Source organism: Galleria mellonella, unplaced genomic scaffold (genome assembly GCF_026898425.1).
Source record: "Galleria mellonella isolate WM207_F2 unplaced genomic scaffold, CSIRO_AGI_GalMel_v1 utg905, whole genome shotgun sequence".
NCBI classification, from domain to species: domain Eukaryota; kingdom Metazoa; phylum Arthropoda; class Insecta; order Lepidoptera; family Pyralidae; genus Galleria; species Galleria mellonella.
Genome location: NW_026442174.1, coordinates 3204000 through 3216435, shown reverse-complemented (window position 1 = coordinate 3216435; position 12436 = coordinate 3204000). Strand labels below are relative to the sequence as shown.

The 12436-nt window shown below is 31.6% G+C and overlaps 2 protein-coding genes across 2 annotated transcripts; one reads left to right on the top strand and one right to left on the bottom strand.

Moving 5' to 3' along the window:
• The first annotated feature begins 1059 nt into the window (after window positions 1-1059).
• Window positions 1060-8995, top strand: LOC113510782 (dolichol kinase). Its single transcript, XM_052902440.1, has 9 exons — window positions 1060-1615; window positions 2236-2486; window positions 3199-3419; window positions 4191-4379; window positions 4706-4915; window positions 5699-5773; window positions 6566-6746; window positions 7575-7652; window positions 7727-8995. Exons 1-9 carry the CDS (start codon window positions 1470-1472, stop codon window positions 7873-7875), a joined length of 1500 nt encoding a protein of 499 aa, XP_052758400.1. The 5' UTR covers window positions 1060-1469; the 3' UTR covers window positions 7876-8995.
• LOC113510870 (NAD-dependent protein deacetylase Sirt6) lies at window positions 8403-12081 on the bottom strand. Its single transcript, XM_026894405.3, has 6 exons — window positions 11886-12081; window positions 11659-11786; window positions 10879-11121; window positions 10227-10400; window positions 9849-9972; window positions 8403-9497 (listed from the first exon to the last, which is right to left on the bottom strand). Exons 1-6 carry the CDS (start codon window positions 11949-11951, stop codon window positions 9066-9068), a joined length of 1167 nt encoding a protein of 388 aa, XP_026750206.2. The 5' UTR covers window positions 11952-12081; the 3' UTR covers window positions 8403-9065.
• Window positions 12082-12436: the final 355 nt, after the last annotated feature.

Sequence of the window (12436 nt, the reverse complement as noted above, 5' to 3'; positions counted from 1 at the left end):
GGTGTTTATGATGTGGTTGTGTGCTTGATGAATGTTCCCTGGCAGAGGGGAGGGGCATTTATCAATATCATTGGATCGTCGGGGTCTAAGAGTGCGTGCCTCCGGCGACGACACGATGGGGAGACTTCCCTCTTTCGTACTGCTAAAATAGGCACAAATAACATGTACAACTCGACAGCGTAATTTTTTCTATTTCTGTGAATTATTAAATTAGTAATATCTATTAAATGGAATAGCCGATTTGAACAATATGTTTAAAAATATAAACACAAACCAATAATTATGGGGAAAGGGATTGTTAGTAATGGAGACTGAGAATCCCATTGCTAGCAATATACCCAACCAGGTTGACTTCCTCGCGGTTCTCCCTGGAAACTATCATGGTTAATTCCTAATGGACTAACTGGCCTGTTTTCACTCTCATCTATCACCTTTCACTGGTGCTCCGTCAGCGTATCCCGTTAGCTTCATAGTTGATTTACGTATTAGCCGAGATAGTAAATTATTTATAAACAACCGTATTATTCCGCTACTTGTGAATTTAGTTTTTTTTTTAATGGGTGATAATGGAATGGTAACCCCGCCTGCGCTATCGGGATACGCTGGCGGAGCACTAGTGAAGAATAATAGGTGAGGATGAAGCAGGTCAGTTGGCCCATCGTGACGAATTCAACAAGAATTGTTCACGATGGTTTCCAGGGGGGACCATGTGGAGGTCGACCTAATAGGGCATATTGCTAGCAATGGGGCTGTCAAACTCCATTGCTAACAATCCCTTTCCCCCTGAATTTAGTATTGTGACTACTGATTATACAATACAATCAGTAGTATCATTTTTATTAATAACCGTCTTATTGTTTATCATCTATTTTATTGTATTAATGATTATTCAAATAAGATTTTAGAAATAGATTTTTTTTTAAATATGGAATCGATTTACATTCGATTCTTAAACATTTGGTCCAACACTTTCCAGCGGGTTGTATTTTGACGTGAGCCGCTTCATGTCGCTGTATCAAAAATTCTTTCTCTTTCCCTACAAAGCATAATAATATAACTCTCTCTTCTTTACAGGCTTCGTTTGTTCATTCAATTTCCTATTTTGCGTGTATACGACACTGTCAAATGTATTAATCTGTCGTGTATGACAGTAGATTCAGGTATTCATTCGAGAAACGAGATTTTTGTAAATTTTTAATATGTACCTAATTAAATATAAATAGGTAATATCAGTTTCATTTTATATTTTGTGTAAAGGTTTTTTGCGGTTGGTTGTAGAGTGTGTTTTGTCCAAGAAATAAATACGTGTTTCTGATTTTGTACATTTGTGTACTTATTATAATTTACTGACTATGTAATTATCTAAATACAGTATAAGATTTATTGCCTTTTTTGTATAAGTAATTTAATATCAACAATAAAATAGTATTACGATTAAAATTAAGCTAAATTTGAAATTGTTTACAATAATGGACAAAAATTCAGAAGGTAACCAATCATATAACAAAAGATATATATCATCAAGTCAAAAGATCGAAGCTAAATATATTAATTTTATTATGCTATTGGACGATCAGATAACAAGAAATTTAAATGCCGCAGGAGTGGAAACTAGGTATGTAAATATTGTTAAAATAATTTTATAATAATGTAAAATAATAATTTAAATAATAGATTTTTTTCCATAATAACATCGACTCTAATCGTGGCAAAATAAGTTATTGTGATTTAAAAACCAAACTACTAACCTGATTTGATGAAATTTCTATATGATCAATTAGTAAATGTAATACGGACAAGTAAAGCCAATATAGACTATTGGCCTTAAAATAAAGTATTACATTTTCTGCATTTTGTATCAATTGGAAATATTCCTAAGGGTTTCCAGTAACCAGTCTTTTAGTTGTTAATAAAAATATCCTCATAATTGTAATCTCTTGTTTGGATAGTCAGAGGTTAAATGTGTGATTTCCAAGTATGATCCCTGCTCAGCTTCGACCGACTCTTTCAATCATGCTTTCTACTTTGATTCCCCAACAAGTCGATATATTTAAAGGAATTTTAAATAAAGGAAGCATTTCATAAAATGCTATCTGGTGACTCTGAACTAAAAAAGTTCACTGAATTTAGATAGAAACCGCACTTGTTAAAAAACACCCAAACACATCTGACTAGTTTTATTCAACATGACCTGTAAAGTTTTTTTTATTGTGAAAAAATTAATATTTTTTTCAGGCCTGTGAAAACAAATGGACTGTGGTGTTGTTTTCTACTGCCAGTTGTGTTAACATTTTACATTCTGCTATACAATGTATCGCCACTGTATAAACTTGTGACCTATATGTCATATGGTCTTTTATTCTATTCAATTCTATTCATAGTCTTCATCTCTATATCATCAGTGGTAATAAAAGAATCAACCTATGGAGGATGTGTAGCCTCAAGTCTTGTGTCAGCATTATTTCTCTATTCATTCTTAGGACAAGGTGATTATTTTATTTTTTATTCATAGTATAATTGATTTATAATTTTTATCTGCAAAATAATACCTAATTCAGAAAAATATTATTGATTTATACTCTACATCTATTTGTATATTGTTTTATAGGAAATAGCTGAAATGATAATGATGCTTCTGTCATGATATATTTCTCTTATAATTTAAGATGAAATAAATACTTTTTAATAAAAACAAATTAATAATTTAAAGATTATTGAGGTGCTGTAAAAAGTAGGAAACAATTTTTTTATGTTTCAATATTCTTATTTTTATTTTATTTAAATCGGCAGCAAGCATTTAAGATTAGAAGAGATTTTGAGATGGCATACTTTTAAAGACTAACCCATTTATACAGGTTAGTGTTTTATAAAATTTTTGAAAACACTACCTGTTTGCAAGTTAAAAAACTCTAGTAACCCCTAGACCTTAAACAGACACTTTTTTAAAAAATATACAGGTTTTTCAGTTTTCTAACTGATATTGTAGTGTAGGATTTAGAATCATTTGCTTTTTTTGTTTTACCCATGACCCCCTGAGTAAGGCTTCACGATCCCAAGGGAGATTGCAACGTACAGTTAAAAAAACACTAATGTAGACCTAAGAAAAACCTCTGGGGCTATTCGGATAAAAAAGTGTAACATCTCTAAAAAAGTTAAAATTTTATATATTTACTAATTATTATTTTCTTTCCTTCACAGACTTGATTTTCTCCCTAATGGTTGTCTCTGTGCCGGTGGTGAGCTGGTACAGTTACATGCTAAGACAGGCTCTGATCAGGTGTCCACGAACATTCACTATAGGAGAGGCCATGATAGTCATACAGGGGATCGTACTGTTTGGTTTAATGGGCCTGGCAAAACTATTTAGTAATCTCGATGACACAAACGAGGAAACAGATTTCATTAATGTTATTATCTATGTGAGTCATACATTATGTATATCAACTGATAAAATGTTGCAATACGGATATATTATAGGATATATAGTTATTACTCATGGAAGTAGATAAGTAACTATGTCTTAAAAGCACTACTCTAAAGATATCCATTGATCTAAAGTATTAATATTAATTTGTTATAATTTGTTTTTAACGGGGTTATCGAAGATAATGCTTATTTTTTTTTTATGCAACTTAGAATGGCAAGTAAGCTGACGGCCCACCTGATGGAAAGTGGTAACCGTCGCCTATAGACAGTGAGCAGTACCATGGACATTATAGAGTATACTGTTTTGCCCATAATACCCCCCGTGCATTGCCATTCCTGAGGACTATTATTGTTAGTCTTCTGTACCCTGTAAATTCACTGCCATATCCCACTCTTCAATCCGAAACACAGCCATGCAAAAGCATGTTAATTATGTTTTAATAGGAGTGCAATTCATTAAATTTATTGATTATTAAATTTATTTTTCTGAAAATCATAATTGATGGCTTCAAAAAGTAGGTTCTTATATAAGTGTATTTTTTTGTATATGTTATGCGATATCAACGCCAAATATTAATGAATATTTATATTGCGATAGGGTTTAGTCCCTATCGATCCTTTATTTAATTTAATTACGATTGTAATCTTCGATTATTTGCTGAGTAAAAATCTTATAAATTGTATTTATTGATTTATATACTTCATTACTCACACATGCATAATACATCACAGGTACATCCCTACAAGATATTCTTTTGTTTTAGACAGTCTTGTCAACGGTGGGCATAATCATTACGTTGCTGTATTTATTGACTGATGAACAACGGAATATCCAAAATTTGGCGAAAATATTTGGTGCAGGAGCTGTATTTGCATTAATCATATTACATTCTGTTCTCGGTGCCAGTTTTATGCTGAAGTTTTGGAATTATATCTTTATGCATGAAAATAGGGTATGTATTTTATTTTTAATTTTAGTTACTTACTATTTGTATTACAGTCGTTACAACTAATAGTGATTTCAAGGATCCATATTTATATCAAAATTTTGCAGCTAGTCTATACTTAAATTTATAAAAATCTTTTTTTAATGGATGACAATGGAATGGTAACCCCGCCTGCGCTACCGGCAGACGCTGGCGGAGCACCAGTGAAGTATGATAAGTGAATATGAGTTGGCAGGTTTCAGTTATAGAAAAATTTCGTTAGTCATTAAGTAAAAAAAAAAAAACCGCGAAAGTAGCTAAAAACCTAACAAATGGGTAAATTTAAATTTCAGGTTCAAATATTCTGTTTCTGGTTATCTCTGGTAATCATAGCAGTGCTAGTGCTGCTGTCCCGGACAAAGTTGGCGGTAAAAGCGAATACGGTGACCCGCAAGTCTTTTCACATACTGGCGTCGTTGGTGTTTATGTCCGGGATACTTCTTGACGTCAACTTGATAACACTCGCTGCTGGCATTGGACTCGGACTCTTGGTGCTGGTTGAAGTAAGATCACTATTTTTATTTATTTATTTAAATAAATTATCTATTTTTAGTATACTATATAGCTATATTGCCTTGTAATTACGTGTAAAAGTAAATAATAGATAAAGTAATTTCATTTTAGCCGTTAACTGTCCACTGCTGAACATAAGCCTTCACCATAAGAGGAGTTTTGTCAGTCCGCTTGACAGGCGGATTAGCAACTGCAGTTAGGCTTTTACAGATGTTTTAAGAGGGACATTGCTGCCCTCCACCATATGCTCCCTTAGTCGCCTCTTATGACACCTATGGGAAAGGAAGGGGTGGTCCATTCTATGCCGGGACCTACACGGCAATAAAGAAATATGATAGTGGAAAGCAAATGTACACAGGGAGATTCGCTCTACAAGAGTTCTGTTCCAATAAACCCAAAGTGGAAAGGGGCATCAATATCAGCGGGTAGAGCGGTGTACATAGCTGGAGAGCTACTGAACCCTCCGAGTAACGGTTTTCCTGTAAGGCTAGAAATTTATAGAATTATAGGACGATAAGGGCAATAATCATGAACTGGCAAACATCAGCCCTGCACGTTACCAACTCTTTAATTTTTTAAATTGTAAAATAAATAAGATATAAAAACTTTTTGTGTGAGCTTAAAAATAACGATACTATTAATAATATTACAATTTACAAACAAAAAGAATTAAGCTAAGCGAATTTAAGTCTGTTGAGTTCTTTTTGTAGACAGATAAGCCAGATTTTTCTATATTAGATTTGCCTAGCTATTTATGTTTTCGTTTTTATCAGGCATTAAGAAAATCAAGGATTGAACCAATATCTTCCGCTCTGCAATCGGCTTTCTTGGTGTACAGTGATGAAAAGGTGGGTTTGTTGTTGCAGATATAGTTTAATAATAATAGTTTACAAATTATTTCCTAATCTTTACTAATATTATAAATGTGAAAGTGAGTTTGTTTGTTACCTCTTGGCGTTTTAACAACTAAACCAATCACAATGAAATTTGATATTGTATAGGACGGAGAAACACAAAGGCTACTTTTTATTCCAGTCAGTGAACGTGTCCCGGTCACGCGAACCAAGTCGCGGGTAAAAGCTAGTATTTCCATATTTTATATTCAAGTTCCTCGTTTAGAAGTTCCAAATAGTACGTGTATACCGGGCGATATCGAAGGAGACATATTTTTTTAATGACTGACGATAGAATGGCTTGCGCTATCGGTATACACTAGCAGGGCAATAGTGAGAGATGATAGGTGAGAATAAAAACAGGTCAGTTAGTCCATCGTAACGAATTCAATTGAAATCGACTTGATATATATATTGTTAACAATGGTCGTGTTAGACCCAATTACTAACGATCCCTTTTGAAGGAGATGTTTTGCCAATGTTACTGAACGTTTTTCCTTAAGAAAAACAGGGAATGGACAAGAGTTTTGTACCTCCCCCTACTAACACAGCGCGTCCAACTTTTAAGTTACAATCTCAAAAGTTTTAGTCGTTTTTGGATTTTTTTCCTAATATATTTACAGCATCCTCAAAAAAGCGGTATTCTTCTGAATTTCATTATCATTCTCCCAAAAAACACCTACTGTACCTAGTAACAAACTCGGGAGCCCATGATTTCAAATTTAACCTATCATTGTACACACACAGGACTGTGGCAGCTTCGCCATGACCCCCTTGTACTTGTACGCGGGGCTGGCGTGCCCGCTTTTATTAGTGCCACAGCATGCGGGCGTTGAGCTCGAGCTGCTGAGCGGTGTGTTGGCCATCGGCGTCGGCGACACCGCTGCCAGCTGGTTCGGCTCGCATTACGGCTTCAACAAATGGACAGGTATTGTTATATTGATCACTCGCCCACTCTTTACTGTAACCTTAATGATCTTGGTAGTTTTTTTTAATGAGTGAGAATGGAATGGTAACATATATGTTATCAGATCGACCTCCACTCAGTTGGAAACAATCCTGGGTAATTTTTATGGAATTAGTCACGATGAGCCATCTGACCTGCTTTTATCCTCACCTATTATCTCTCACTGGTGTCCCGCCAGCGTATATCGATAGCGCGGGTGGGCTGGGCTCACCATTGCATTGTCACACATTAAAAAAAATTTGATTTTATGTAAAAAATCTTGTATTTGTGAGTATGTCTGTTTGTATTGATCTGTGTTTTCTATATACTTATGTATTTACATCAGTAAAAGTATTTCTATCAGTTGTCTAGAACCTATAGTACAAGTTTTGATAAGTTCTAGGTAATATTTTGTAATATGGTGCATAGTATAGTGGTATTTACTTATGGATCTTAGCAGACGAGATATTTTATGCTTAGCTTAGCATTGACTTGCTGGCCGCTTACTTATTGGATGGATTGAAATTAAAAAATAAACATAATAAATAAACAAAGACCAGCTACACTATAATTTAATGAGTACACATATTTTTATTCTAATTTACGTAGTCAAATCCGCAAGTTATAAAGAAAACCTTGTTCAATATTTTAGTTTTTTATGTGTATGAATTAACCGAAGAAAGTTTTCAAAATGTGTGACATGTTTTTTCTATTTTGTATGCCCTTGCAAAATGTTTCCTTTAAAGAAATATCTAAGCTAGATAAAATATGTACAAAAAAAGTAAGAATATATACTTGTTTTCTTTTCAGGAAGTAATAGAACATTAGAAGGCACAGCTTTTAATATTTTGTCACAAGTGGCTACAGTTTACGCTTTGGAACTCTTTGGTATGTTCTAATTATTTTTAAGATATTTATATTTTTTTTTATAAAATGAATTACAATATATTACATTTTTTCAGAACTGTTGCAAGGGAACAACGCTTTAATCCGTACAGTTGTGGCGGCGACGGTAACTGGCCTAGTGGAAGCGAAAACTGATCAAGTTGATAACTTAATCCTACCTTTAGTTTCACTCATAGCCTACCAAGCGACTTGGTTCATATGTTGATCGGCAAAAGGTGCTCTTTACGACTCTGTAAGGATTCCATAAGCATTTATTAATCATTCCTTTTAGATAATATGTTTTGTTATTTATTTTACTACCGTAAATGGACTGATACGTTATAGCCTATTGAAGCTTATATTATATTATAAATTAAAAATATTAATTAAAATTTAATAATATTAAATAAAACTAGTATGAATGAATGGAAAAATTTTAACATTATGAGCCACTACTTTGCGGTAGATGGCGTTATAGCTAAACAGTAAAATATTGTCTACTTATAATATTATCATGGAATTATTATTATTATTTTTATTTTAAATTTAGGATATCTCGGCTTAAAACCGGTTTTACAGGTGTACACGGGCCTAAGCCAAGTGCATAACTGTGTGCTATTTTTTTTGTATAAATGTAATTTGTCTGGTAATCTGTTATTATTCTATTATAGCTTTATCATGGAATTATCAAAACTAAATTAATCGATTTTGTTATTATATGATTTGGAAATTGTAGTTATTTTTTCAATAGATTTTTACTTAAACTAGCAAACAAGTTGACCAACCACCTGGTGGAAAGTGGTAACCGTAGATTTAAATATAGATTTTAAATTGTCATTATATGTCGACCAATAACCCAGTTTTAGAGGCCACTTATAACTGTTGATTATATGGCGTTATATTATGGATCTCATTATTTTATCTAAAGTCCTTGTTTGTTTATAAAAGAAAACAACAAACCTCCATGTGCTAATGTCTATATTCAACAATTTATTTATGGTACTAATATATTTATAGTAGTATAAATATTAATTATTAAATTGGAATTGTGATAAAAAGTATAGGCTAAACATAGAAATATATATAGATAAATATGGAAATATTTTTTTTAAATATACCTTATTGTTAAAATTATTTTTGAAAAGAAAATGCCAAAGAACTGGGAATGTACTGTTGTTTTTAGAGATTACTTATTGATTGTGAGCTGTATACTAGAAGATTCCATATCATATTTATTATTTTCATGACTGGAATTATTTGTATTTTATACATACCTATACTTATTTACAATTGTTACAAATTGACAATATGTTTTTACTTTTATAAAATAAAAAGAAAACTTAAAATGTTAATTTTATTGAGATCTGTGTTGAAAACAAAATTCAATAATTCAGTGATTTCCATAATAAACTATATTTACACCAGAATAACATCACTGTCTGTACTTTGTTCAGATTTAATAACACTGTCATCATCTAAAAGCTCAGTCTTTATTTCACTATTAATCATACTTCCATTAGCTACATTTTCATTAGTTACTTCAAGTTTTATTACTTTAGATTTAACTTCGATATTATCCACATTATTCTTTGAAACAACATCTGAACTGTCCCTTTTATTTTTAATCAAAATCTTTTTCTTCTTCACACCTTTACATTTTGCTTTGAAAATTTTTTCAAGAGCTAACACATCTTTTCTCACTAAAGTCCAGTCTATGACACAAGATTCGGCTTGTATAGTTAAATTATCTGCTTCATTATATGTTGGTATGTCAATGTCTAATAGATTCATAACTCTCTCCAAAATATCATCAACATAATAATTTATAACTAAATCTGATTTATTATCCTGTAAAATAAACAAAATCATTGTATATAACTATGATATCATATATATTATGTGTGTATTTTTTTAATTTTATTATCAATGCATATGCATTAATTATGCATAAACATTTTAAATTAATTGTTAATTGCTTGACTCTATTAACAAAAAAGTGGCTACAAACTTTATACTTATATATTTATATATACTAGCTGTATCCTACAGATTTGTCTGCTTGAATTAGTATCCAAAGTATCCTATGTACTAAGTTAAGATATAATCAACCCATGTACGAAATTTAATACAAAAAGTTTAATAGTTTTTGCGTCTTGAGCCATGATTATAAATTTTCACAATGATTAATAAGATACTTACATGTTTCGTGGGTTGTAAGTTGCAAATAACTAGCTGACCTCCATATTTAACAGTTTCTAGTGGTAGATTTCCACTTGGAACTATTTGAAGTGTTGTTCCTAAACATATACTTAAATCTGCAATGCTAAAATAATAATATTTATAAGAGTATTTTTCTAATTATGACTACAGACTTTTTGAGATTTTTAAATTAAATATCAAAATCTAGAGTATTTAGATCTATTTTGATTCCTATTTTTCCCCAAAGATTATCACAGTTATTGATATCTGAGATGAGAATTAAGTTTGAGGAAAACAATAAAATGAAATTTGGAGAAAATTGTCTGTCAGGTCAGGTATAACACAATATACATATCATTGGAAGTAAAAATGTCATACCTTGAATGCCATTCCGCCATTAACAGATCATTTTCTGGTAAGCTATGCTCCCAGTCTAACACACCATCATATAGTCGGCCGCGACATGGTCGCCCACCGATATGTTCGGCTGCACAAGGTACCCCACTGCATTTCTTACCTACTGTCTCTACAGGCCGACTGCGAACAAATTGTCTAGAAGAAAGAAAAATTCTAGCTTAAGGACCAAGAGATTTATGTGATGATGTCATATATATTACTTTTTAACAACTAAGCGATGAATTAAGTTACTATATAGTGAATATTATATACTATATAGTGATTATATAGTTTATTATTTAGTTGTTGAGCCATAGTCTAATTCATAGAACTTACATTTTTATCTCTTAATTGACTGCTATATTACCACACTTCAAAAACATAAACACTGTTAAATATAATAATAATGAAATTTATGTAATAAAAACATTTAAAGTATTAATTTTAAACTGAGTATTTTTTACTATAAATTTGTTAATCTTTGATGTCAGTTAGTATGCATTAATATAGCTAGTAGTTGGTATATGGTTAAATCATACCTTAGACTAACATATAGGATACTTTTTATTTTAACTCATATGGACAAAATTGCAGTATACAGACATTTTTTAATAATGGGTACAAAAATTCTTACCTTTTACAGACATTACATTCATCAATAAACATGTTACCATGAAGTTCTGCCAAATATTTTCTAGGGAGTCCAGATTTTAAATGCAAACCATCAATATTCTGACTCACAATATAATGAACCTTGTTACATTCCACTAGTTTCTTTAGAATCATGTGTGTTTTGGTGGGCTTGGCATCAGCAAAAGATATATTAACAGTGGGCCTTTTACCCTCCTTTTCCAAAGTCCACACACCATTTGGACCTCTGTGAGAAATGGGTCATTTAATTAATATGCTACTTAAATATGAAAACTTTATATCTTATTCAAGTGAGTTTCAATAAATTTATTTAGTAAGTGCAAAATGGAACTCTAATTTCCATGGATTGAGGTGCTTTTTATTTTAGGCTACTATTCTTTATAATAATAACAAAGCCACAAGTAAAACCTACTGTTTTAATCTGTGGCTTCGTTGATATAACTGAGATCTGTTCATTGGTATAAATGGTAGCTTATGGATTTATATAAGTGTTTCTTATGTAACTTAGGATGACTAATAAAATGATGGCTCACCTGATGAAAATTAGTAACCATCGCCTATAAACATGAATGTACTGTGTCGCCTATGATATCCTTTATGTGTTGCCGTGTGCTACCAAAATTATTGTTTAACTATTCATTATTGTTTCTCAACCTACTTTTATAGAATTTTTTTTGTTTTATTAGTAGAACACTTCCTTAAAAGGATGCTAATGATTTCGATTTTATCTGTATATATTAAAGGACAATTTATAATTACCTACCTAAAATCAGGTATACCAGCGGAAGTACTGATTCCAGCTCCTGTGTGGACAACCACATGCTTGCTTTTACTAATTAATTGAGCAAGTAATTCACATTTTTTATTAAATTTATCGATTGGTTCAAATTTCTGAAACGAAAAAGAATATGTTGTATCTGCAAATCATCAAACTTGAGTGGCTTGGAATAAAATAATCTATAATTGAAGATTAAGCAAAATACCACTAACCTCTGGAATTCCCAAAATACCTTTATGTTCGTAAGGTGATAATCCCTCTGCATAATTACAGGACATGATAAATAAAAATTATTTGGTTTAAAAAGTTGTACTCATTACTTAAATAATTATTTTTTATATAAGTAATGTTTATTTATAAAGTATTTATAGTACCTATAATAAATAAATAATGGCATATCAATGACATTGACAGTTTTGCTTCTGTTTATCTCAAAGGAAAAGACAAAGATTATGCTCATACAGCCCATGTCTATCGTAATGATTTTTTTTTATATTATTCAATTTCTTTCGTTTTAGGTGTCTTGAATTGTTGAAATAATATATTTGTAAAGAGTAAAAAAGGTCCTCGAGTCTTTTAAGTTCTTAAAGCGAGCACAGTACGTGCTGTTTACTTTGGTAAATTTTATGTAAATGATCTGTTAAGATAATAATTTGCAAATAAAAACTCTTGCATTTGAAAAATATATGTTATAAAGATTGTATTTCTCCGGTATTACAGTGAGTGATCGTCAGCGACTAAGAGTATCCCGGGAATGACAAGT

What these genes read in the sequence shown, in the direction of transcription:
- LOC113510782 (XM_052902440.1), top strand. Translation starts at nt 1,470, where the DNA reads ATGGACAAAAATTCAGAAGGTAACCAATCATATAACAAAAGATATATA. An exon ending in TCATTAATGTTATTATCTAT is followed by an intron (nt 3,420 to 4,190) that starts GTGAGTCATACA and finishes CTTTTGTTTTAG; the next exon opens with ACAGTCTTGTCAACGGTGGG. An exon ending in TTACGCTTTGGAACTCTTTG is followed by an intron (nt 7,653 to 7,726) that starts GTATGTTCTAAT and finishes ACATTTTTTCAG; the next exon opens with AACTGTTGCAAGGGAACAAC.
- LOC113510870 (XM_026894405.3), bottom strand. Translation starts at nt 11,951, where the DNA reads ATGTCCTGTAATTATGCAGAGGGATTATCACCTTACGAACATAAAGGT. An exon ending in GAATGTAATGTCTGTAAAAG is followed by an intron (nt 10,401 to 10,878) that starts GTAAGAATTTTT and finishes TCTTTCTTCTAG; the next exon opens with ACAATTTGTTCGCAGTCGGC. An exon ending in ATGGCGGAATGGCATTCAAG is followed by an intron (nt 9,973 to 10,226) that starts GTATGACATTTT and finishes TTATTATTTTAG; the next exon opens with CATTGCAGATTTAAGTATAT.